This window comes from Lycorma delicatula, chromosome 11 (assembly GCF_047948215.1).
Source record: "Lycorma delicatula isolate Av1 chromosome 11, ASM4794821v1, whole genome shotgun sequence".
Lineage (NCBI taxonomy): Eukaryota > Metazoa > Arthropoda > Insecta > Hemiptera > Fulgoridae > Lycorma > Lycorma delicatula.
In genome coordinates, this window is record NC_134465.1 from 11775911 (window position 1) to 11802767 (window position 26857).

At 30.9% G+C, this 26857-nt stretch overlaps 1 protein-coding gene across 1 annotated transcript in view; it reads right to left on the bottom strand.

Moving 5' to 3' along the window:
• The window catches only part of LOC142332124 (WD repeat-containing protein 55 homolog), a 57168-nt gene that overhangs the window by 24302 nt on the left and 6009 nt on the right, over positions 1-26857 (bottom strand). Inside the window, exons 2-4 of the mRNA XM_075378381.1 lie at positions 22291-22410; positions 16039-16312; positions 6784-6966 (exon numbers count right to left, since the gene is read on the bottom strand). Of these exons, the coding sequence (XP_075234496.1) occupies positions 6784-6966; positions 16039-16312; positions 22291-22410 (577 nt within the window). The remainder of the gene's footprint in view (positions 1-6783; positions 6967-16038; positions 16313-22290; positions 22411-26857) is intronic.

The following is a 26857-nucleotide window of genomic DNA, read 5'->3' on the forward strand; positions in this document are numbered from 1 at the left end:
TGGTCACCGGTCAAACCAAATTCCTAAAAATCTAACCTGTGCGCATGCTTCAACCGGTTCAACATGTAAAAACACTTGAAGGTCAGTATCTTCTCTCATATGTGAAAAACCGGCGTTTGTCATTTTTTTTTGGAGAAAACGTGAATCCAGTCATTTTACATCACTATTCTAAACGGTTTATTGTATTTTGCAGCAGCCTCTCACACCCGTGGGGATGACCAATGCTTCTGACCAGGAATCTGGAAACATGTGGTCAGAGTATATTTTACTGTAGACAAAAGATGTCGTAATGCACTATTTGTGTTCAGTATAACATACTGAACCTCAAATTATTTCCAGGTAAAATGTCATGGGAATTTTTCAACGCATACCTTAGTTCAAAAGAAAAAGGAATTCATTTTGTGAATCTCTGATAATAAAAGGCATACTTCTACTTGCAACTTATACCACATAAACTCAGGACAGTAGGATGTTAGTGAAACTGACCAAAATGAGTAACCAAATGTGTTCGCCACATCAATTAAAATGGTAACAAGGATGCCATTGCTTTCTAGTTCAATCAGCGGTGGAAATTGTCCTGATCCACATATGACCCATATCTTTCTCCAAACAACCGATAATGGAATTGTCCAAGAAATGATATTGATATAGTTTAGCCATGATTTACGTTTAGCATCGAAACATTCGAATGGCATACAGCCCTTGCATTATGGTAGGCGCAAAGCTGTTCTGTTACAGGTCTATGATTGGAATTACACAAAGCCCTGCGACGATCCCTTAATGACCTTCTGCATTCATTGTTCGACCAAGGAACAGCGAGCCTTTCAAGATGTTAGGGGGATATATTCACTTGCACTATCAAGTATCAACTGTGCAAATATGGAAAGTTGGTAGATCACATCACTACTTTCATTGTATTGGTTAAATGAATCTTTGTACCCAGTTCAAATCTACCTTCTGAACTACCCATCTGCATAGGTGACTCTGAAGCAAATCACTATTAATGATTAAGATCAACTGGTCTGTGATCACTTCTAAAAACATTTTTGGAAACGTGCCAGTTAAGACATGGAAATAGGGAAGCTGAACACAACGAAAGGTCGATGCACAAAGATGTACCTGTTGAAGATGATAGAAACATGCATGATCCATCATTCAATAAGCAGAGATCTGTCTCAGTCAATCGACTATATTGCCTCAGGAAGAAAATGATGAAGAGCCCCAAGCATGGTGATGGGCACTGAAATTGCCAGATATTAGGCAGGATGTAAGAATTTTGGAAAACAGATTGGACAGATCATTCTCACTGATATCAGAATTTGGGGGAAGATATAAGTTGCAGATATTCATTTTGAATGACACCAATATCTTCACAGAGATTGCAGGAATGTTAGTCATTAGCAGAACATGGAAGGCAATTACGATTAATTATGGAAAACAGTCACATCCACACATCCTCTGTCCCCAGTTTGACAGTCACATCTTTTGCAAACATATCTGTGAAATGACACATCACCCTGGGGACGGAGGTGAGTCTCCTGCAGACACAGTATTAAAGGGTTTTCTTCCTTTATTAGGATTTCAATATCCTCACGGCGACAACAGAGACTGCAAACATTTCATTGAACAATTTTCAAAACCATAAAAATATACTTTTTCCTGTTTTATATATATAAAACTCTTCATGCAGATTACTTATCGAATACTATCTGGTTTTTCTTTTTACTACTGATAACTTTTAAAACGTGGTTTGCTTCTTCAGCCTCCACATCCTTTAAGTGTCCTTGAGATGGTGTTGGGGACTTGGAAGCCTGGGAGAACAGAACACAGTACCAGACAACAAGATTTTAGTAGATCCCTTCATAGGGATCTTGATAGCTTGCTGCGTTGTTGGTGTAGCAGGAATTTTCCTTGGTGATGAATTGTTTGTGTTTTTCAGTAAACCACTTTCTGACATTCTAGCATAAGTAACCTTCTTGCTTGTACTCAGTGCTGTAATAACAGATATGAGCAATTTTGGTTGGTCTGACAAGGCCTGTATAATATTTGTTAATTCTTTGCACAATGCACACTCATTCTTCTTTCTGAACTTCATTAGAGAGCTTGTACAAAAAAACTAACTCTGGGCTGAACTGGATTCCTCATGCTGAAGAATTCTTTATATTCCTAAGTCTCAGGAAAGGACACTTTCTGCTTGTTACAGATTTTTAATATAGCTTTTTGTTCCTTAAACAGAGGGCATTCCCAGACCTAGCTGAGTGAGTACCTTTACAGCTAACATGGTTTTCTCCTTTCAACGTGCACAAACCTGTTCCTTCATGCAATTATCTTTGCTCTGACCAAAACCCTGGCACTGAGAGCAGCATGTTGGGTTTGGTATATATGGTCACACAAGGACAGATAGGAAGCCAATTTTTATTTGCACAGGAACAGTTGGAGTCGAGAAGGTTAAGATAAGTGAGAATAATGGCACATCCACACCATTCTCCTTTCTCATGATCCTCTGCACAGATGAAACAGACTGTGGTGATAGCTCTTCAGATATTTCTGATAAATCAATATCAGCCAAGTCACGGCAGATCACTTGCTGGAATTTAGTGTATTGTGGAGCTCCATTACCACTTTGTCCTTTCCCATACATCTAAGAGCTTCCAACTCTTTTTATTATTATTAATCTCAATCAGAAGGGCACCCACTATTTAGCTTTTTGATAGACTTTGGTGACCTACAAGCTGCTACTATGCACTTATTTATAAGAAATAGAGAAATTTCAGTAAAGGATCTAACTTACTCTTTATATCTAACCACAGGGAAACCCACATTAGATATTTTATCTTTCTCTGTTAGATTTCTAATTCCTTCGTCACTGGTTAAATCTTCAGCTGATAAGGCTGGTCAAAACCTTTTTAAAATTCCAGATTTGTTGGTTTTTCAAGCAGACCAATAACCACCGAAGGATTGAGGGACTGATATACGGTTCCCATGAGTAGTGGCGATATAATGGACCATTCCAGCAGAGCACAAGTGTACTGGAGCTACAGCTAAATACAACTGGGTTTGCCCAGGTGCCCAGAGGATATCCTTCGAGACACTACGTAGAGCCATCGACACAATAGTTTCCACCTAGAGTTACGCTTGTGTTTCGTAAGGTGTCGCAACACCACCAAGGTAAGAAAAGATAATGTAAGATGTTTTTGCTTTTCTGGCCTCTGTGGCATGAGTGATAGTATCTCAGCCTTTCATCCGGAGGTCATGGGTTTAAATCCTGGTCAGGCATGGCATTTTAACACATGCTACAAATCTATCATCTCATCCTCTGAAGCAATACCTAACAGTGGTCCCAGAAGTTCAAAAAAAAGAAGAAAAAATATGTTTTTGTGTAATTGTGTAACGGTACATGTTGTAATTTGTGTAGTGTTCTTAGTGTAATGTATGTGTAAAGTGTTCTGCAACTCTCTGTGTATAATAGGAAGAAAAACTGCAGAGACTAGGCCGTGGGAATGAAAAAACAACCAGTCTTAAAGAATAAGACTCCCCATTGCGGAATTAATAATAAAAAAGGAGGTACTACAACCACAAGAATACATAAATATACAACTCTTCTCTTTATGCGAGTCATTATCACTTACTTTTAGTAAATTTAGGTTGTATACATATATTTTTTTCAACTGATAACAGTATTTACTGAAAACAGTATTTAATTACTGAAAACAGTATTTAATTTTATGGTTTCAGTGTTCTTAATCTATTGAAATGAATTTAGTTTTATAAAAGAATGTACATTAAATGCGGTAATCCAAATATAACATAACCTGAAATAAGTTTTACCTGATTTAACTAAGATTTTTATATGGCAACTTTTAAAGCACTATTTTATACTTTAAAGTTCTTGTGTATTTTTTTTTTTAATCTATTCAGGAAAAATTGAAAGCATGTTGTTAAGTCATAACATTTTTTAAATTTTAATTCTCCTGAACTTTATAAGGAATACTATGTAGAACAATCACAGGTCTATGTTGCAAATTCAAAAATTAGCTACTCTTCAACCCATATATGAATTATTAAAAGAAATTCATATTATTTGAAGATTTTCACTTAGTTTGGTATAAAATTATTCCCTCATTGGCATGTATGCAAAATAATAATCCTTGTTTCTTTAGTAATATGTTTCAGTTTCATTAAAGTTTTTTTGGTGGTCCTTTTAAGACTATCCTTTACTTTTTAATTTAAATATTAAGTCTCACTGAGATACTATCGGTTGACTTTATTACCCACATTCATATTTTTTTAAATAAAAAAAAATTTTTTTTTTTTTTACTGAACATCTATAGTTATTTTAAAATTGAACTGTCTGAAGAAATTTTTATCTCAAATCTTAGCCTACTATTCAAATAAATCACAGACTGTTAAACTGTTCACAGTAATCACTACTGTACTGTTAATCACAGATTGTTCATTGAAAACTTTGATCCGATGCTGACAAATATATTTATTTATTCATCATAGAAACTGCATTAAAATGAAAATCTAAACCAGAAAGTTTTTGGCTATGGAAGAAAACACACAGAAACAGCAGTATCAACTACTGTTTTTGCTTCCCTTTTTAAAAGACATGTCTTAGAAATTTTTATTCAACTATTGATACTTTCTCTGTTCATACAGATATGGAAAATGCAAATCTTTTTGTTTGATTATAGATATCACAAAATTGATTGAGTAGAATTTTCTTGTTTTGAATTTTATTTATTTATTCACAGATAACAACAATGGGCTGACGCCTGATAACATTCACTATGATGGATGATAATGAAAAATGCCATTTCTGACCAGGACCGAACTCAGAACTCTTGGGTGAGACGCTGAGATTCTACTACTACACGACAGAGATCGACAACAAAAAATAAAACTTCTCACAAATAGATTTAGTAAAGTAAAACAATATTAACGCTATTTATCAAACAAGCCAAATGTGAAAATATTGTTAAAACTAATCTAAGGTAAGCATATATATTAAATTAACATTAGGTTTATTGTAGTTTCCATCGAGCAATTCGTGAACTACTTAAGTATGTATTAAAAGTGTAAAGAAGGGATGAAACAAATTTTATCAGTTTGTATTATATAAAATATCTTGACTTATACTATTGAACTTGCATCATCGGTCATAATTTTTTTTTTACAAATGAAGACAGAATTACCAAAGTTATAAATACTGGTTTGGAGCATAGTTTCTGAATGAAAATATTCGTTTACAGTCTGGTGACGGTGTTAATAGTTTAGCAAAACAGCACATAATGTATATTGCACTGTACATCTGCTTGTCCAGCCTGTATACAAGCAGATCAATGACTTAAAGTGATTTTCATCACATGCTTCCAGTCAGAATCATTGATGGTTCAACCGCTGACTTCGATCCTACAATAAAATCATTTTCTTGCCTTCAAACACAATTTTAATTCAGTTTTACTTACCTAGGAATAACAAAGACATTCAAAAGTATTAAGTTCAAAAGTAGTTTGCCAATTCAAATTACATTGAGATGTTGTGATTGTAACACCGAAGAAAGAATACACTGACATGCAATGTGGCTGACAAAAAGTAAATTTAAAAAATGAAGTACTGGAAAATAAACATAAAGCAAAAAGTGACATATTGTTTTCATTACTCCCAGTCAAATAATGTTACTCCTAAATATAATCTATCAAATAACAGAATAATTACAGAGAAAAAGACGGTTACCGCTGACATATTCAATAAATTATTAAAAACTATTAAAAAAGTAAAAATTCACCTTACCAGCAAATTAAATGTAATCTCTCTAGATCTTCCAATCCTTAGACCATTGTCAGGAGAATAAAATAATATTACAAAATAAAGTCAAAAAATTAAAATGATTAAGCAGTCATGATCTGTTTGCTAGTTATCAGTATACTGAATTGAAATGTAAAGTGTAATCTGGTGGAATAAAATGAAATTAACAGAACCGTTTTAAAAGAATGATATTTTATTTATGTAAACTATTATCTATTTATATTTATATTCAGGCATGTTAAAACAATTTATCATCTTTAAACATTTTTTGCTCATTAATTAGGTTTTCATGATACTATAAATGTAATATTTTCCTCAAATTAGATGTATTATAATAATTATAAGAAATGTCTGAAATTTTCATAAATGTATTTGGATTGTATGTATAACCATTATCTAAATATGTTTAGCAAAGTCAGAATTTTCTGGTTTATTGTTTTTAATACTATCCATGTGTTTTACACAAATAGAGAACTTACGATTGGTCAAAACAATATATATCATGTCACAATCTTCACAACCCAAACTATATACCCCTTGTTTATCAAAATAGCATCATTATTACAGATATCTTATTATAATTATTATTAATATATTTAATTAATTTATTATTTGTAGTGTATGCAGGTGTTTTATTAATATTTTGTACAATTTTTTGACTAAATGGAGTGTATTCATTTTGTAAATATATTTTTTCATTTTTATCTGGTGACAATTTTATATTGTTAGTTACATTAATTTTATTATTTATTCTATTGTATAATTTATTTATAGTATTAATATCATAACCATTAGTAATAGTAATATCTTTAATTATTTCTATTTCTTTGTTTAGAGAAACTTTATCAGGTTTAAGGGGTAACGTATGACTCTATAAAAGTCCATTAAAAATAGCAATCTTTTGGGACCATGGATGTAAAAGATATTATTTTTATACATGAAAATAAATGTATGAATAAAATTAATACTTACTCATGCGCTTTATCATAAAATTCTTTTAATTTTCCAGTACGGCTATCAGATATCATAATCGATCTATCTTTGGAAGCGCTAAATAATAAATCTCCATCATCAGAATATTCAACAGCACGGCAGGCTTTTGTATGAACTTCTAACTTATCACAAACGGTAACATTATCTACATCATACTTATACCTAGATCACAACAAAATATGTACGGTCAACTGAACAATATAACAAAATAAGGTGTCAGTCTGATAACTGTGCTTACAAAAAATTGAACTCTTAATAATACTATAAAAATACTAACACTTCATCATATAATAAACAAATCAAATCACTATACAACACATATAAAACAGTACTCCTAGAATATATAAACTAAATTCATCCTCGTCAAATAGAATATTCAATAATGATCTAACAGGATGTATCTTCAATTGATAACTGAAAAGCCTCTGTAGCGATGCAGAATTAACATTTGACAATCATCTTATAGATACGAATCACGAATCCTGCAAACCTGAAAAGAACCCTGATATTTACACCAGAAATTCCAATCTTTAGGAAGGTCTAACAGTAATGCATTATTGGCACAGATAACTAATAAACTTGCAATCATATCATGAAACAAAAGTCTAGCAAGGGCTGGACATGAAATCATTTTTAACTTTTATAAAAATTTCTGCATTAATGATGCCATTTTCACTACTACAACTTGTTATCATAAAACATAGATCTTCATCCTGTATGAAAGGTTTTTGTGATCTGTGGGCTGAATAAAATTGGTTATACTAATTTATCTTTATTAAATACTTGAATATTAATAAAATAACTTTGAAAGAATTAAAATATAAAACACTGGATACAAATGTTAATGTTATTTAATCTCATCCATTATCTGTACTTTTTAATAAAACAAACACCAGTAGTAAAAGTCACACAAATGAATACTAAATACATAACAGTTTAAGCATTCCCTAAGCTAAGCAGGGATACCTTAGTTTTCTTCTTAATACCAAAATTTATAAGTAAATATTATAACTGCTGATATAAATATATTATATGGACTTAAATATGATCGCATAAAAATTTATTTAAACTTAGAAAATCTTCTGTAATTCAAATGTAGCATATACTGAAATATGCTCTTTTGGTTTAGAACAGCAATATAGGCCAATAAAGGCAATATAAATATTTGTATCTCTCCAATAAAAAAGGATGGTGCGTTGGTTGGTTGGTTTGTTTGTATGCGCTCAGATTTTTATTTCAGCTGCTATTAGCACAGAGTGAACCACATGGTGTGCCAAGCAGCTGCATGCAGCTGACTCTTTTCCACTTTCTTTAGAATGAAGCGCTTCATGTATTAAAATATTACAACTCAAGAAACAGCTAAATTTTACAGGCTAGAAGCATTTTTGAGAGCTCTAAAGTTCAAATCCTAATAAAGGCAGTTACTTTTATGCTGAATTGAATACTAGATCGTGCATATCAGTGTTCTTTCATGGTTAAGTTTTAATTAACAACACATCTTAGGAATGGTTGACCTGAGACTGTACAAGACTACACTTCATTTACATTCATACATAACATCCTCAGGAGTAATATTTTATGATGGTTTTGGAGGCTAAAGAGAAAAAAATAAGAAGGCTAGAAGGAGTCCATCGTCAATTAATTTACCAATTATTTATTTATTTAATTCTGTTCGTGTAACTAAAAATAATTTATTTATATTACATGAATTAGAATTTATTAGGTAATTATTATTTCTTTATTTATAATTTGTTATTAAATTTAAATCACAGATTGACAATTCTTATTAATATTTATATTCCAACTTATTAATAAAAGAAAGGAGAATTGATTATTAGTTAATATTTGGCAGTAAAAAAAAGATTCTTTATTTAAAAAATTATTTAAAAGTATGTTACAACAGACTGTGAGAAAGGAAGACTAAGTGAGCACAAGGCGTGGAAGAGTCGGCTGTGTGCAGCCACCTGGCGTACCATGTGGTCCACTCTGTGCCAATAGCAGCAGCTGGTCCGGCAACTAACACAACCTCACACAAGACTAAATGAAGAAGACTGCATCCCCCAAGCAATTTTGGTAGCGAGCCTTAAGCCTGCCTTCTTTCTAGTATTTTATAAATAGTAGTGTCCTATTTCATTGTAAAAACTTAAATTGTCTCCTTGTTTCCATTTGCTTCCTAGTTCTTTGCATAGCAGGACTCTATTGACCTTTTAAAATTTTTTTTTGAACATGTTCCCTAGTTCTCTATTGACTAATCTGTAATCTGAACATGGTAGTTTGTGAATAACTCTTTTGCATTTCCATTTTCTTCTTCAATGAATGTATGAATTTTCTATGTACGAATGTCTAGTAAATTTTGCTTGTGTAATTTAACAAAATAAAATGAATTTTTTGTTGACTTTACTGCGTAAACCTTCCCTCCAATCCTGTTATCACACCAGAAATGTATACAAACATGTTAGGATCATGATAAGTCAGCTGGAGATTAACCACTTTACACAAATTATCATCCATGGAGCAGAAGAAATTATATTTTTATGACCACGGTGGTGAAGGGAGTGTAGGTACTCATGCATACATAACAATATATGCTCGAGTAGGCAGATTAACCTTTTTTTTACTTTAGTACTTTCAGTACATTTTTTCCTTTTGAGTTTTGAATTGTCATTAATATATAGATAGGTTAGATGTGCACTTCAATAGGGAAGGGAGATAAAGAAATAAGTTAAAAAATAATACTCACAGTAGGCTTGAAAACAAGCATTCCTTATGTAAATTGACACATTACACATCGCGAAGAAACCTTCCATTACAAGTACATACATATAACATGGCTAATGGAGGCAGGTGAGTATTTTCATCCACAATTTATTCTTATATGGGGGATACAGTAACACTTTCACATATACAAGGTATATACACCTTTACATCATTCTTATCAGTAAATAGTACATAGATACATTATCATATATGAGGTCTGTAAATAAAATAATGAGACTAGTTTTTTTTTTTGGCAGCCAAAGTGGCAATGCTGTAAAGTTACTAATAAACATATGGTTATGTGAACAGCTGATTTATATTAGGTATTAATATTTTTAGTCTATTGTTGCCACGTAAGACATAAACAAACTTTTTGTGAAACGAGTTTTTATTGTACGTTACAAAAATGAGTGATACTAATTATGAAAGACATTCTGCGATCAAGTTTTGTGTTAAACTCTGTGAGAATGATACTGAAACTTTTTCAAAATTGAAAAGGGTGAATGGAGACGATGCTCTGTCTTGAGCCCAAGTTTTTAGGTGGTTTGAAGCATCCTCAGATGGCCGGGAGTGAGTTGCAAACTATCCACGCTCTGAAAGACCTTTAACGTCAACAAGTGATGACAATGTTGAGTGAATCAGAGACTTGATACGGTAATTAACTGTCAGAATGATTGCAGAACTGAAACTGAACCATCCCATAGTCCATCAAATTTTGACGAACAAATTGGACATGAAAAAGTTTGTGCAAAACTGGTCCCAAAAAACCTCACTGAACAGAAAAACAACAGGGTGGAAGTGTACCACGTTCTTCTAGGGCAAATTGCAATCAATCCTGATTTTCTAAAAAAATGTTATTACTGGTGATGAATTTTGGATATTTCAGTACGATCTAGAAACAAAATTCCAGAGCAAGGAGTGACACACTTCAAACTCACCACATCCCTAAAAAAAAGCAAAAGTGAGCAATCAAAAATCAAAACCATTCTAATTTGTTTCTTCAATAGTAATGGCATTGTCCATAGAGTTTTTGCCTACAGGATAGACTGACTGTAAATCAATATGTTTACTAAGAAATTCATGAAAGACTGCGGAAAGAGTTGCGCGAGACTAGCCATCAAAGACAACTGGATGCTGCTTCATGACAATGCACCTTGTCACACTGCACTCTCAATTGGCAAAGAAAAACATTCCTGTAGTTTCTCAACCATCTTATTCACCTGACTTGAGTCCCTGCGACTTTTTCCTGTAACCAACTTTAAAAAACCACCTCAAAGGACACCATTTTGGAACAGTAGAAAACAAAAAAACAAAAATGAATCGACCATCTGAAGGATATTCTGGTTTCTGAGTTCCAACACTGCTATGAAGAGTGGAAAAACAGTTTGAAGCATTGTATGGCTTCCCAAGGGAACTATTTTGAAGGAACTTTATTTACAGACGTCGTAGTTACATTATTATAGTTTTCATAGTTTTTATCAATAAATAACAGAATACAATAACATATTTTTCATTTTTCCTGAACAGTTATGAAATCTGTTCGTATTTAATATTTTTATTTTTTATTTTTACAGTAAGAAAACATTGTTTTAGACTTGTACTTGTATGATTGTTTTATTTATTAAAATCCTGATTTTAATTTTATTGGTACCCAGCAATATATCTTGTAATTAATATTTAGAAGCAAAAAGAAAGGTGCCTGTTTTAAAACTAAACGAAAAAGTGATACTGTATGTATTTTTGTATTAGAGCATGAAAGGTGCCCATAAGTTGAAATACATGAATATAAAAATTTCTCCTTGAAAAGTATTTTTCAATTTAAAAACATAAAAAATTGAAAGACTGAAATGAAAACATTAGAGGCCACAGGCACGTATTATGTTTCTATGTGACAGTGTGAATAAATTCACAAACTAACTAATTACAGGGTTATAATCTTACTTGTAGTACAATTTATAAGTTTTATATTTTTTTTTAAATATTTATAGTTTTCTTAAGGTTTCATTCTTTACGTTGCCATGTCTAATTTAAATAATTCATGCTAAATTAATTAATTTAATGTCTCAAAAAACAGCTATATAATATAAATTATGCTATAAAATAAAATTAGCTGATTTTTTGAGATTCTGCACTCTAATTAATTCAGAATTCAAAAAGATGTGACGGTTAAATAAATTTATAAAATTCTAGTACAAATAAAAAATATTAGTTCAAAGATAAAAAAGATTAAGACCCTTCTACAAAAGATATAATTCATTAGGAACTATTCTGCATTCTAAAATTTTCTATATGAATTTCGGAAACAAAAAGCTGGCTGCTATCATTTTAACCATTATGAGCTAAAGAAAATTTCATTTACATTTAAATTATACGAACTATATATATTTGGCAATTCAGCCAGTAAAATAAAACAAAGAAAAACCACGGCCATTTTTTTTGTATATTCTATCCTATATTTCTGATAGATTTCTTTAAACTAATAATGTTAATGGTCTGAATCAGTTGAATTTGAAACACCTTTTGTAGTGATACTGTTTAGAAACACTCGTTAAATTGATTTAAAAAAAAAAAGTTAATTTTTACACAAAACTAAATACAACTTGGAACACTGCAATGCAAAATAACTACAAAACTCACACTTGTGCGGAAGAAAAAATGGCTGCCAGCATTCAATGTTATTAGTTCTACTAAATCATACCATCAAAACAAACAAGATTCATGTAAATTGGTAATATTCCATATGCGATGGCACCATATACTGCCTTGGACTTTGCCTAGGCCACCCTTTTTCAATCTGAAATTTTCTCATTGGTTTTGGATGAGCGGTCAAACTAATCACTTGCATATAGAATATATATTTATATAACAAATTGTTAACTGATATTTTCTGTTATTATTTAAGGTAGTCTACTATCAACATTAACGAAACAGCAATGCGGATAATAAATGTAGAACTATCACTATCTCTGTAATTTATACAAAAAACCTGTATTATACAAATAATCTGTGGTAAATGGCATCTCTGTTCTACACAAACATATAAAAAGGAAATAACATGAACAAACATCAAGAAATATATGACATACAACAGCAATATAATAATTACACAGACACAATTTATATGCTGAAACACTTTTAGGCATATTATTAATATATTTCTGCTTAACTGAAACAAACTGCTGGCAATAATATTAGTTGATGCTAGGCTGAGAATTTCAACACCCGCCATTGAAAATAGCCACAAGAATGACAGAAAACATTTTATTTTAATACATGTTACTATAACCATTACATTTATTAATTGATTCAATCCATACTTTTAAAAGTTCATGGAGTTGAAAAATAAAATAAATATTATTTCAAACATTTTTTTTTAACTTGAAAATAAAGAAAACTCAATTTAGGTTTTTTTTTAAATGCTTAAAAAATACTTCTAATTTGTTTTGATTGGCAAATCATTCTATGTTGGTTTAAAAAATAAATAAAATTAATATTTACAATTATTGTAATACAAAAACTACATTCTTCTTCAATACATACAGGGATTAGATTATTTGGACCTGTTCTATTACCCATTGTTTCCTTGACCTCCCCGCATGTTGATAAGCTAAGGTAGATGTTGGTATCCTCTCTCGTGTTATCCTACTCAAGCGGTTGCACCACCTTTGTCTATTTTGTTTCATTCTGTTGTATAAAGGTTGTACTGTAAGCTCTCTTCATATATCCTCATTCCTGATCTTATGCCCCCACTCATGTGCAACCATGTACACTACGTAAAAACCTCGTTCCACCGCTCGAATTCTGCTAACCATCTTTTTGGTGTGTACCCATGATTTGCTATCTCATAAAAGAGTGGGGATGGCTATTGTGTTATAAAATTTAATATGTGTATCTTTCCGTGTTTTATTTTTCAGATGCCTTTGTATGTTGCAACATATTTGCTGAAATTTGCTAAGTTTTTCAAATGCATCATAATCGAATCCGTATGTCACATCACTGCCCAGATACTTAAGATGCTCAATCACCATTCCCTCAGTCACAATCTCTGTATGGCTTGGATACTTCCCTTTAAACAACCTTTTAAGACGAATTAAGTGTGCTGGGAATCCTCAAGCTTTGAGTACATCCTGTAGAATGGAATACTTAACACAATCAAATGCTTTAATGAATTCAGTGAATGCTATGTGGGTTTCAAGGCTGTATTCTCTTCTCTTGGATATTATTTGTTTTAAAGTAAAAATTGCTCCAAGCATGATCTTTCTTTCTTTTTCCTGTTTAGTCTCCAGTAACTACCATTCAGATAATACTTCAGAGGAAGTGTGAGTGAAAATGAAATGTCTTGTACAGTCTCAGTTCGACCATTCCTGATATGTGTGGTTAATTGAAACTCAACCACCAAAGAACACCGGTATCCACGATCTAGTATTCAAATCAAGCATGATCTGCCCTTCCGAAAGCCCACTCATTCTTCCAGCATTACTTGGGAATTGTATGATGCTTCCAGCACATATTAAATCGGAGTGGCAAACATAAATTCAGCAAAATTCCTCCAAACTTATATGTTCCATAATTCCACCATTTTTTCCTGGAGCCTTCCAATTCTTTGCTCCTTTTAAGGCTTCAGACAATTTCTCTAAAGTTATATCATCCACAACAAAGTTTTGACAATTTGTATGATCATCATTTCTTTCTGTTCCATCAAAGTTCAGTATAATACTTTACCCAGTTCTCCTTATTTACACTGTTGTTTACTTTCACTGTATCCCTCTCTGCTTTGTCAAGGACTTTCATAAACTTATATGCTAAAGACTGTCTTCCGTTCACAACACGCTTAATGGTTCCAATGAATCTTTTCCATGATGGATGATGAGCTTTTTTAACTAATTTTGCAGCCCTACTTTGACTTCTGTATTCTTGTTTATTGTTTTCTGTTGTTTGGCTACCTAAGTACCTGTTATACTTGCCATTCTTCTCCTTAATTGCTGCCTCTATTTCCTCATTCAAAATCTTTAATCCCCTTCTTTTCCTATACTTATTTTTTACTTCTATAGCTCTTTAATCCCATTCTGATACAATTTCCTTAATAATTAACCATTCAAGCTCAACATTATCACTTGTAGGAGCATTTTGAAAATGTTGATTGATTTGTTCCTGGTATAAGTATCATACTAAACTTTGGTAAGATGGAACACACTATCATCTTCCAAAAGATACACTTTATAAACATCTTCCCTATTTCCTCCTTGTTCGTTCCTCACTTTATTACTACATCTCCATCTTGTGTATAGGTTTATCTTAGCGTTAACTAAATAATGATCAGAGAAGATGTCAAAACCTTGAAAAGCCTTCACGTCTGTCAGCTGCCTCACTGTGTTCTTACAAGCCATTACATAATGCAGGTATTAGATTATGTTTTCTTATATTGTATGAAGTTCAGTACGTAAAATCTAATCTAACCTAACGATAACCTAACAAAAGTCAATTAAATTTCACTTAAACCAAATTATTTACTCTGTAAATATGTATATTGCTCATTTGTCAAAACCCACCTTAAGCTTAACCTAACTTAATTTAGTCTTAAGTGAATCTAGTCTCATTCTGAACTTAATTTCACTCAAACCGAATTATTTAGCCTGAAAATAATGTATATTGAACTTGTACAGTGCGAACTATGAAATTTTTGGTAATGATTGTGTAACTTATGAGGGATGTAACTCAGGTAAAGGCATTTCTGACAAATAATTTCAATTGGAATGAATTACTTAGTCCTAAATAAGATATATTCCAAATTTCATCAAAATTGGAGGTTATTCCATAACTATATTATCTTATTAAAATTATTTTCTTTATCAAACTACAAAATCTGAAAAAGGTTAAAACTCAACCTAAAGAAAAATGAAAAATATCAAATCAATCTTTAGAAAATTCTAAAAACAACTAAAAATAAATGATAAATTTGATCCAATATTACAAAATCTGAATTATTAAACAAAATCTTAATTGTAATCAATAACATTTGAAGAGATAAGCCATAAAATTCATCAATAGATATGTATTTATTGCAAAGGCAATTAAATCATCATCTCTTTTATTATCTCCTCAGGAGAAAAATTTGAAAGTCATAAAAACAACAAATTAACTACCAACAGGCAAGTATAGAAACCTTTTAAGAAAGGGCAAAATTTAGAGTGAATAATTAAAATCTATATGTAAATTTAAGTATAAGTATAACCATTAAACAATTTTAACAGAAATAAAAAAATATTTGAAAAATTTTTATGAAAAACTGACACACTTTTTTTATTGCGGTTAATACATTATTCACATAAAATCAAAATTGATATAAAATTACAAGAAATTACTAAAAAATAATAAAGATCAGTCATAAAGAAATGCTACAATACTAGTACATAAAGGAGAAATAGAGAAAAAAAAGAAAGAAAAAAAAAGAAAACATACGTAAAAAAAAATACATACAAAATAAGATCGCCAGTTATGGTAGCAGCTGCAAGTACATTGGTTTTTGGATGAAAACTAATATCGACTGTTAAATCTTCACAATCTATATGAAGAGATGTTTCTCTCTGACTTCTCATTCTAACTAATTTTATGGCAGCTAATAAGTCATCATCTTCCCTTTCCTCATCCTCAATATCATCGTCATCGTCATCATCATCATCTTCATTCCCTCCTATTGCTTGTTCATTTTCATCTTCATCTTGGTCATTATCTCCACCTGTATCACTAAAATCTAAACAGAAAAATAAAAGAATATAAAAAAAATTATTCAAAAAATATATATTATATATATATAAATATATGTATATATATTCTTGTAGTTCCTCAACCACCTTATTCGCCTGACTTGAGTCCCTGCAACTTTTTCCTGTTCACGACTTTAGAAAAAAACACTTCAAAGGACACCATTTTGGAACAGTAGAAAACATTTTAAAAAATGTAACCGACCATCTGATGGATATTCTGGTTTCTGAGTTCCAACACTGCTATGAAGAATGGGAAAACCATTTGAAGCGTTGTGTGGCTTCCCAAGCCAACTACTTTGAAGGTGATACAGTCCACGGATAACTGGAAGTAAATAAAAAGTTTTTCTGGACCAGTTTCATTACTTTACTTATACCTCGTATGTTTATATGAACTTTTTCCATTATTTCCACGAGTGGAGTTCTTTATTAAAAGTCCTGGGAGAATTTCGTGATACACTCTGTGTATGTGTCAATACTGTTTACAGCTGTTACAGGCTTAAAAGGCTACAGATTGCCTTGTGTGTGCCAGCTTCATGATAAAAATGTTACAGCATGAAGATGAAGACTTTCCTGATAATATTATGTTCAGTGATGAGTGAACATTTCATCGTAATTGAAAAGTTAACATACACAATGCCCAGACGTAGGAGTCAGAAAATGAACCCTGTGAACTTTTACAATGCAAAAGGAACTCCCCAAAATTAAAAGTAATATCCAGATGGCATGTTTACCGTACTGGTATCCTATTTCACTGAAACAAGTATAACAGAAGTTAGTTATTTGGATATCCTGTGAACATGTTCTTTCCTCAACCGTGAGATGAACCAGAGAATTTATTTTGCAACAAAATGGTGTGCCTCTCACCAACATAACTCTGTATGAGCCTGGATGAATAACATTTTTCCCAACCACTGGATCGATCTGCATGGACCCAATAACAGAGTTTATTTGCGTTGGTCTCCAAGATCCCATGTAATTTTTGCCTTCAGGGTTTTACAAAGGGTCTGGTGTATAAGCCTCCGCTACCTACTGATATATTTAATTTGAGGCACAAGATTGAAGCAGCTGTCGTTTCCATTAACTCCAGAAACGCTGTATAAGTACGAGACAAACTCTCAATTACTATAGTATTTTTAATACAGTATAAACAAACAACTAATACATAAATATAATAATAATAATAATTAAGATATCTGCCAGTTATCTTGAACCCTGCTTTATTGTTCTGTAAAAGTTTATTTCATTTCATACGACAATTTGTAAACAATAATATATCTCATAATTTAATTAGTATCATTTATTAATGAAAAAAATTAAATTTTTTTGTGGTCATTCACAAAGAGAAAGTTTTGTTGCATTTTACATGACGTAATCAGCAATATAAGATTACAGAAATTATAACAGAGGTAAAAGATCTGTTACATTTCTCCAGAAATTAATTGTTATAGTAAACAGTCATAATTGTAAAATAAGAATCTGAAATTATATACGACATAAAAATTTTGGAAGTACAAAGTGAAATGATGTAAAACTAAAATAAAAAACCGTTTACATGTTGGTAACTATCTAGAAGATCATGGATTCCCTTTTTAACAATTGTACATTTTGTATATTTCTAGGTCAACTGACACATATCGTTAGAATTACATTACTAAGTGGAGTAATGCTTTGCGAGAAAGCACAATAATTGACTAAAATATGGTTTTATATGACTAAGTCTATTCCTATACTATTTCAAGATGATAATGGCAAAATTGGCAGAAGAGATTGTATCATAAAAATAGACAAAAGTCTATTTGCTTGTAATAGAAATCATTCAAAAAGAGTCAATTTTTGGTTGTGCATGCAAAAAAAATTAAATATCTTTTCATAGATTTCTGATATATCATCATATAAAATGATGAGGGCTGAGATAACAGATAAATACCAAAATTTATAATAATGACCTCATAATCTATACTTAAAATTAGTTTTTGTACAAATAAACACTAATACAATGTTCAAATTAGATCAATTACACAAATGTAAATATACCAATGCACAAGTTCTTAACTCAATAGTTTTACTCAATTATTAACTTCCCCACTTCTCTAAAATAATTTGCCAAAGCACAGTTTTTCTTATTCAGATAATTGATAAACTTAGACATCTTTAGAAATATATTCATTCTTAAATAAATATCTTCTACGATTATAGATGAGGGAAAAATACTTAAATATATTTACAATAGGGTGAAAAATAGAACTAAAATTATTCTTACAAATTTTATTATTCATTAGAGTCTCGATATAAATACAAAAAGGAATATAAGAAATGAGATTACGTAATTATCAAATAATGTGAACTAAGGATGTGCAGATGCAGGAAGTATATTATTTTTTTTTAACCAGTAATCTTTGAAAAAATTATTGCAAAACACAAAAACTCTGTGTCAAAAAACATATTTTTTTTGGCCTGACATACTTTGTTAAATTGCTTAGTAGTTTATGTTAATTTTTGAAGTGGTATTATTATTGATGAATGTATTCTGACTGATAAAAATATTTATTATTAACAAAAATTGCCTGTTAACAAATAAAATTATGTAACAAAATCTATAATTTAATACTGAGAAAATTTGTGTAACTAATGTTAACTGAATGTGAATTAGAGTTTAAAAAAACTTGACTTTTATTAAAAAACAAAACAGATCGAAATGTAGCTGAAAAATACTGTAAAAACTAAATACCAAAATACAAATATTTTACAAATATTTTGAAAAAATGAAGCATTTTTTATTTGTGAGTTGGCATTATTAACAGCTGATCAACAACTGAAATTTGTGTATTACATCTAAATAGTTTTTATGCTTTCAAAACTTTAGAAAATTATGATGCTCGAGAATAAGTTTTTAATAATTTTCAGGGGGAAAAATATAGAGGCATTTTTGTTTACGATTATTGTAATGGAAATACACTGGCTAGACATCATGAATATTAAGAAAATTTCCTAATAGAAGGATTCCAAACCCAAAAACCTTTGGTTCAATATTTCAGTATTTAATCACAACTGATTTTTTTTCTCAATTATATTCAAGTCTGTTAAACGCTAAGTACAACATCATATCAATGGACGAGCAGAACATAATTCAACACGACAAGTTTCAACATAATCCAGGGTACAGTACCCGCCATATATTAAATTGAACTAGTTTATTATGCAGTAAAGTACGAGGGCTGCTTAGAAAATAACCGAACAATTTTTAATTATGTACCAATGGAGATATTTAGTGATGTGCGGTTGGCAGCATTCTGTTCCACATAACCTCCTCTGTAACCACATGTTATTGGATTTTTTATATCTCGTTTAGTTTTCAGGTTAATATTATTTGAGTGAAAATTAGCACGTGATTTTGCAATGTGCGATTTTCAGGAGGGATACAATATAAAATTTTGCGTGAAACTGGGGAAAACTGTCACAGAAACATTTCAGAATTTGAAACAAGCTTATAGAGGTGATGATCTGTGTCATACACAATGTTACAAATGCTCTTCAGTCAATTGAAGATGACCATCGACCAGGAAGGTCTTCAACTTCAACCGTTGACATCCCCATTTAGAAAATCTGGTGGGTGTAAATCGATTGACTATCAGATAACTTGCAGAAGAGGTTAGAATCTCGATTGAACCATACCACGACATTCTGACTGAAAAATTGAACATGCATCGAATTACAGCAAAGTTTGTTCCTTGTTTGATGACTGAAAGCAGAAAGAACGTCAAGTGGACATATGATGGCAACTTCTTGAACAAGCTGATAACGATGAAACATTCATGATTGAAGGATCATAACAGGAGATGAAAGCTATGACATTGCTTTATTTATTTATTATTTTTTATTTATGGCTACGACACTGAGACAATAGTTAAAGCAACACAATGGATCGGCATTGATCTCCACACCCCCAAGAAAGCATGTCAGTCTCAATCCAATGTCAAAGTGATGCTCTCTGTTTTTTTGATTTTAATACAATTGTGCATTTTGAATTCTTGCCTCAAGATGAAACAGTGAACTGTGCGTACTATCAAGAAGTTTCACAACGATTACGTGAAAAGATTTGCAAAAAGAGACTGGAGTCGTGGCGAGACAACTCATGGTTCCTTCACCACAACATTGCAACTGCACACTTGGCTTTGTCAATTTGTCAGTTTTGTGCCAAAAATCAGATGACTGTCCTCCCTCAGCCTCCCTACTTACCAGTCCTGGCTCCTTGCGATTTTTTTTTTTATTTCCAAAATTAAAATCAGTGATCAAAGGACGCCGTTTCTAGATTATTAAAGCAAATTCGTCACGGACCTTAAAGACCATTTCAAATGAAGCTATCCAGGACTGCTTCACACAGTGGAAACACTGCTGGGAAGTGTGTGAATAGGAGAGGAGAGTGGTATGAAGGGGACACAAACTCCAATAATCTGTAAACTAATAATAAAGATTAAAAAAATAAAGTTCTGCTATTTTCTGAATAGACCTCATACAGTGAATGGTTATTATCTATCTATATCGTTTTAAGGAGGTTCAAAATTTACTATCTACGTATTATCCGCTTCATCATAATTTCTGTCATTGTTATAAAGATAAGAGTCACAACAAAAATACTCATATCAATGAAACAATTTTTTCAACAGGTGGAGTTAATAATTAACAAAATAATCATTGGAGTTTCAAAAATCTGCATGACAGTAGTTTCTAATTCATATTTTATGTGAATATCTGATGTGATGTTATTGACGACATACTACTAGACTATTTTTTAAAATCACCTTATGGGTAATGTGTATTTAGATTTCTTTTAACATAATTTGCACAGTTTTTACAAGATAATACATTACTAGTAAGACTGGAAAAAGTTTTTTAATATAACAGTACTCTTCATTTTTGTCAAAATGTTTGGAATTATTTGACAATAATTCCAAACATTATTTATGACATTTTGATTTATGAACCACTGGATCAGGCACAGCAGGCCAATTATAACTCCAAGGACAGGATCATATATGATATCATTAGTATATGGAACAAAAAGTAACTAGAAAAGAAGAATTAGAGTCAAGAATTTTCAAACCAGTTTAAATTAAATAAAATAATCCTAATAATTAAATAAGTCACCCAAGGAATTTTAAACTGAGCAGAATATTCTGTAAATGATGAAAGGCAACATTTTGAACAATTATAGAAATAGTAAGTTTGTAATAGGATTTTATTTATTTATTTCTAACTGTTAATTTTATTTTCTTTTTAGATATTTTCTAATTTTTAAAAAAATTCTTGTGACTTTAAAATTATAATACAAGATTTTCTTGCCATGTTTCAGCCTATTTTGTTTTTAATATGTCAAATCCTTAAATTCTTAATTTTCAGTTGACATTACTTATATAAATTTTTTTAGAATTAACAAATTTTTTTTGCAATATTTGGTGTTTACGGGCAATTTTTAATTTTATTTAGTTTATCTTATATTAAACCTAAAAATAATATGTTCTTTCACCATTTTTGTTTTTTAACAATAATTTCCTTAAACATTACTGTACGTACAATCCTGGAACCTGTTTCTAAGGTCAAAAACCAAATGAAACCATCAAATTTACTACATAATATAAATTCCAATAATTTCAGTATGACTATTTTATACTTACAGTAGAAATCAAGGCAATCTTTTTTTGGAAATAAAACAAAAAATGAAGCAATTCCAGATCTGTGTTTATATAAACTCTAATTTATTTTTACTTGTACATATCCTAACATTTCTATTGTTTGTTCATGACACTGCGTAATGTAATATTTTGATAAAATACAGGAGATAATGGTTAATGTGAATATACCAGTGAAACAATTGGCGGCATAGGTTGTGCTGTATGCAGTTCACCTAAGTAATGTTCGTTAGGTCTATGACAAAATCTTTATACAATAAAAATTTGAGTAAACTTACCAGATGTCTCATCCCAGTCGTTATACCCCTGAGAAGTATCTTCTGAGCTACCGCCATGTTCCTCCTCATCGTCTTCATCTTCTAACTCATTTCCATTTGGTAATAAATTTTCATCCCTAACTGTAAATAATAAAAACAATTATAAAAATTAAAAAAACATGACAGGACAAAAAAAAAGGTATGCGAATAAAGGACTAAATATCGCAATGCAGTATTTAATGAAATAATATAAATGGTGACCAATCAACTTTCAGACAGTTTTAATTTGTTTAAATATATTTTTCATATTGTTCAAATAACAAACATTTAAGGTTGTCTAATGATTAAGTTCTCACCAGGTCTTACATCATTAAGAAAATGTTGTCCTTGTCATTTAACGAAACAATTTAAATGCATTTGGAGGTGGGGGGTCTTTAATATAGAATAATTACTATTCAGAGCCCACCAACTGCATTTAAATATTTTGTACAAATACTGCATACCTGCATGTTCTTTTTTATTATCTTATATTAGTAATTATCCTACATTAAAGAACAATGTTTTTTTTTTTTCTTTGGGCAGTCGTATTTTTTAATTTTTAATACTTATCTCTTGTTCTATTTAGAAATTATGAATTATGTAAACTACTTCAACTTGGTAAGGAGTAATCATATGCTCACATACTGCACAATATCAGATATTTTTTTTATTAAATAGATATTTAGCAAATCAATAAAAGTAGAACGTTTCTTTAACAATGTTTAATTTGTAACACAGTGTCATTATATTTTTAAATTTACTTCTATTCGAATATCTGATAGAAGTACATCTTTCAAACTTTGCTTTAAAACTAAAAACTTATATAGATTCAGACTAAAAAAGCTTGAAAGTTACATAAAAAGAAGAAAAGAGATTTTGTAATTAAATAAAGAAAACAGATGCCAAATAAGGAAAAGACCTACATAGACAATTTAAATATCAAACTCTAATTTACAACAGGAAACAAAACTAATCAAAAAAAGATTTAATCAGCTAATTAACAATACTTAAGAAAAAGAAAACATTTCTTAACCCTTCTAGGTTCTAAAACAAAGGTTTTAAAACCAACAGAAACAAGAAGTCAGATAACAAGTTGTAAACAAACATTTATAGAACCAAAAGAGACTTTATAAAAAGAGAACTAAGAAACAACCTATAATATTTCATAAATAAAAGATAGGAAACTGTTTAAAAAACTTCAAGAAAAAACTAAAAACTAAAGGAGAAAAGTACAAAAAGAAAAATTAAAACAATCAACACAACTGTAATGACACAACTATAATATAAGGAAGACGTTATCCATAAACCAAACTGAAAAAACTAACATAACATAAATAAAATAAAATAAAAACAGAAATGGTAGAACCATAATGATAGTGGAGGGGCATGATTAAGCGGGGTGGGGTGGTGGGCCCCCATCCTGAAAATTATCTTTTTTTTTATTTTTGGATATTTATTTTCACTGGTACGTAACATTATTAGTACTGAGAATATCTTTAAATTTTTAAATAAAATTTTAAATACTATGATTAACTTTAGTACTAAACTTTTTTGGAAGTAATTTTATAATTTAAGATTTAAAAAAATAAATTATTTTTAAATGTTTAAAGAAACTTAGCACAATTTGCCATTATAAAGTTAAAAATTTGATTAATGTAATTAAAATATTTTAATAGACAAATGCATTTCATTAAATTTTACAATTTTGTTAATTTTTTTAATAATAATTTGTAAAGTATCCAACATTTGGGATGATAAATTAAAATTAATTTTATAAAAAAAAATAATCTTGGAAAATCTGAAATTATTTTTAATAATATTAGTCTTTTTAATTTACTTTTGTTTCATATTTTTTAAATGCCTAAATAATATTAAACTTAAATAGAGTGTTTGGAGAGTCCCTATGTTACATATTTACCGATGAATAATACTCCCCCTGTTATTCACAAAACATATCTTTATTTTATTGTTTGTGTATCTATATAAATGTTGAAATATTACTTATGGTGAAAGTTTTGATTCAGTTGAATATTATATTAATTGCCAAAAATCATTACTGTGTCATCTAAGAGTTCTTAGGAGTTATATGTAAAAGTCTTATACGATTGCAAGTAGGCATGGACTGGATTTTATCTTAGTCGTACTATGGGTCCTATATTTTTTGTACAGATTAGTGGTTGTTTTTGTATAAATCTTTAATAGATTTTATTGATCTAGTAATTATACAAGGTTTCAATAAAAATTTACCATAACATTGCAGTGAAAGGACATAAACTCTCTTGTATGGTGTCTTTAAACTCTAGACCATCTCTAAGGATATCACTGGTCCACATAAAATTTGGAACTGAAAACGGAGTAGGTGTTCTATACAGTATATTATATGCTGAATATGTATTCCGAAAAACCCTCCTATATTCGATATGCAACAGTCAAATGATGTCATTTCATGTCAACCCAGACATGTATAAACATGTCAGCAAGTCAAGTAACGAGTAATCAACATGATGAAATTTTATTCAGAATGAGTTCAGCTCTTGGTATGACTTTAGTAGTGCTAGCAGTTTTATCATACAGATATTATAAAGACTCTTTCATAAGTGATGCCATAAATTTAGTGAAAGGTTTTTATGACAGAACAACTTTTGGTATTATATTACTGAACATCAAGATTTGTTATATATTGTGTGTGTGCATTTTGCACTACGTTTTATTACACTCCAAGTGATGAAACACTTTTTGAACTATTTTAAATAAAGTATTAACAAATTATTGTATGGGTATACAAGGGTACTTGTAATATTTGAGTTTACTTTCATTCATTAAAACATTTTGAATTTGCAATGAAAAAAAATTGGGCTCATAAAATTCTCTAAATATTTTTTGTTACGTTTATGGAGAATTCACCACAAAAAGTAAATGAAAACCAATATCAAACTGCTGAAAACTGCTTACAAACATTAATTTGACTCTCCCTTGGGAGAACAAAATAAATCTGGGTTCCACGTGTAGCATGCATTATCAAATGCTACGGTAAACTAACCCAGTGGTTGAAAGGAAAAAAAAGACCATATGCCTTTTGGGATAACTATGATTTGGTGAGAGCATACTAACCGTTATTTTGACTGCTATTTTTGCTTAACAAATGTTACTGGTTTCAAATCAAACAATAAAAGTAATATTGGATACCCAAACGTTCGTTCAGCTATGAGAACACCACTACTTCATGGTGTTGATTTACCGATTCTGATCGCTCCAACTTCTTGGAAAGAAATTTCTTTCTCAGAAGGCTCAACTGATGAATCCTCAACTTCAATGGATATTAACTATATTCCTGAAGAATCAAATACTGAACCTCACCTCATCACACAAGCAGAACTAAGCGACCTAATTCGTGATTTGTATTTGACGAAACAACATGCGGAAGTCCCAGGTTAACTTCTTAAAGAATGCAATTTATTAAACAAGGGTATTAAAATTTCAGTATACAGAAATCAAAATGAAATTTACTGAAATACTTCAGAAAATATGGTTTAATATGTCAGTTCAGACTAATGTCTGAACTGGACATTGACTATATATTCATGATCGGTGTTAATTTATACACTCATCAAAAAGAAGCTTAAAGGCATTTTGTTGCATAATTTAAATAATTTTTCTTCTATACCGGTAGCACATGCTGTAGAAATGAAAGAAAAATGTGAAAGTATGTCAACAATTTTAAAGCCAAATTAAAAGAGGGAATATTCATCAGGCCATAAATAAAAAAAATAATTTGAGAAAATGCATCTGACAGCAAACTGAATCCTAAAGAACTAGCAGTATGTTAGTAATTGAAAGATGTTGTGATTTTCTTGTAAACAAAAAAGCTGAAAATCATGATCGGCTCATAAATGAACTCTTAGTGAACTACAAAAATTGAGGCAGCAGAATGCCATTGAAAATTCATTTTTTATATTCTCATTTGGACTTTTCCCTTTAAACTCAAGTGACATCAGAGACGAACAAGGCAGTGGCAGAACTCCCTCAGTCTGGAAGGATGAACCACTGGTGGAACAAATGCATAGGACAGAGACACTTATTCTAAAGTCTAATACATCATGAGTGGACTTACTTAAAACCTTGAGATCGGACACTGGCATTACAGACACAACAGATATACTATGCACACGTAAATCTGTACAACGTATGGATATTAGAATTACGGAGGAGGTTAAAAATGCCGGGACATTTAAGCAAGCAATGACAACTGCCAATAAGGATTGCACTGTACAGTCAAGGACCAGAACTGTTGCTCTCCGTATGCGTGATCTAGAGGATGATATGCAGGTACAGGGTGTAGTAAACGGGCTTGGGGAGGTGGCCGGCCCTGAGCTACCTGATGATTTAGGATTACGATGCAACTTGATTATGTAGAGATGAAGATTGCAATCTGCAGTCTGCAGACTGCCGACCTTGGCTGCGCAGATAGTACAGAAGAATCGCATAAGGATTGGCATGATGTCATGCAAGATTGACACTGTGGAGCAGCCAAAGTTTTTTTATCGATATT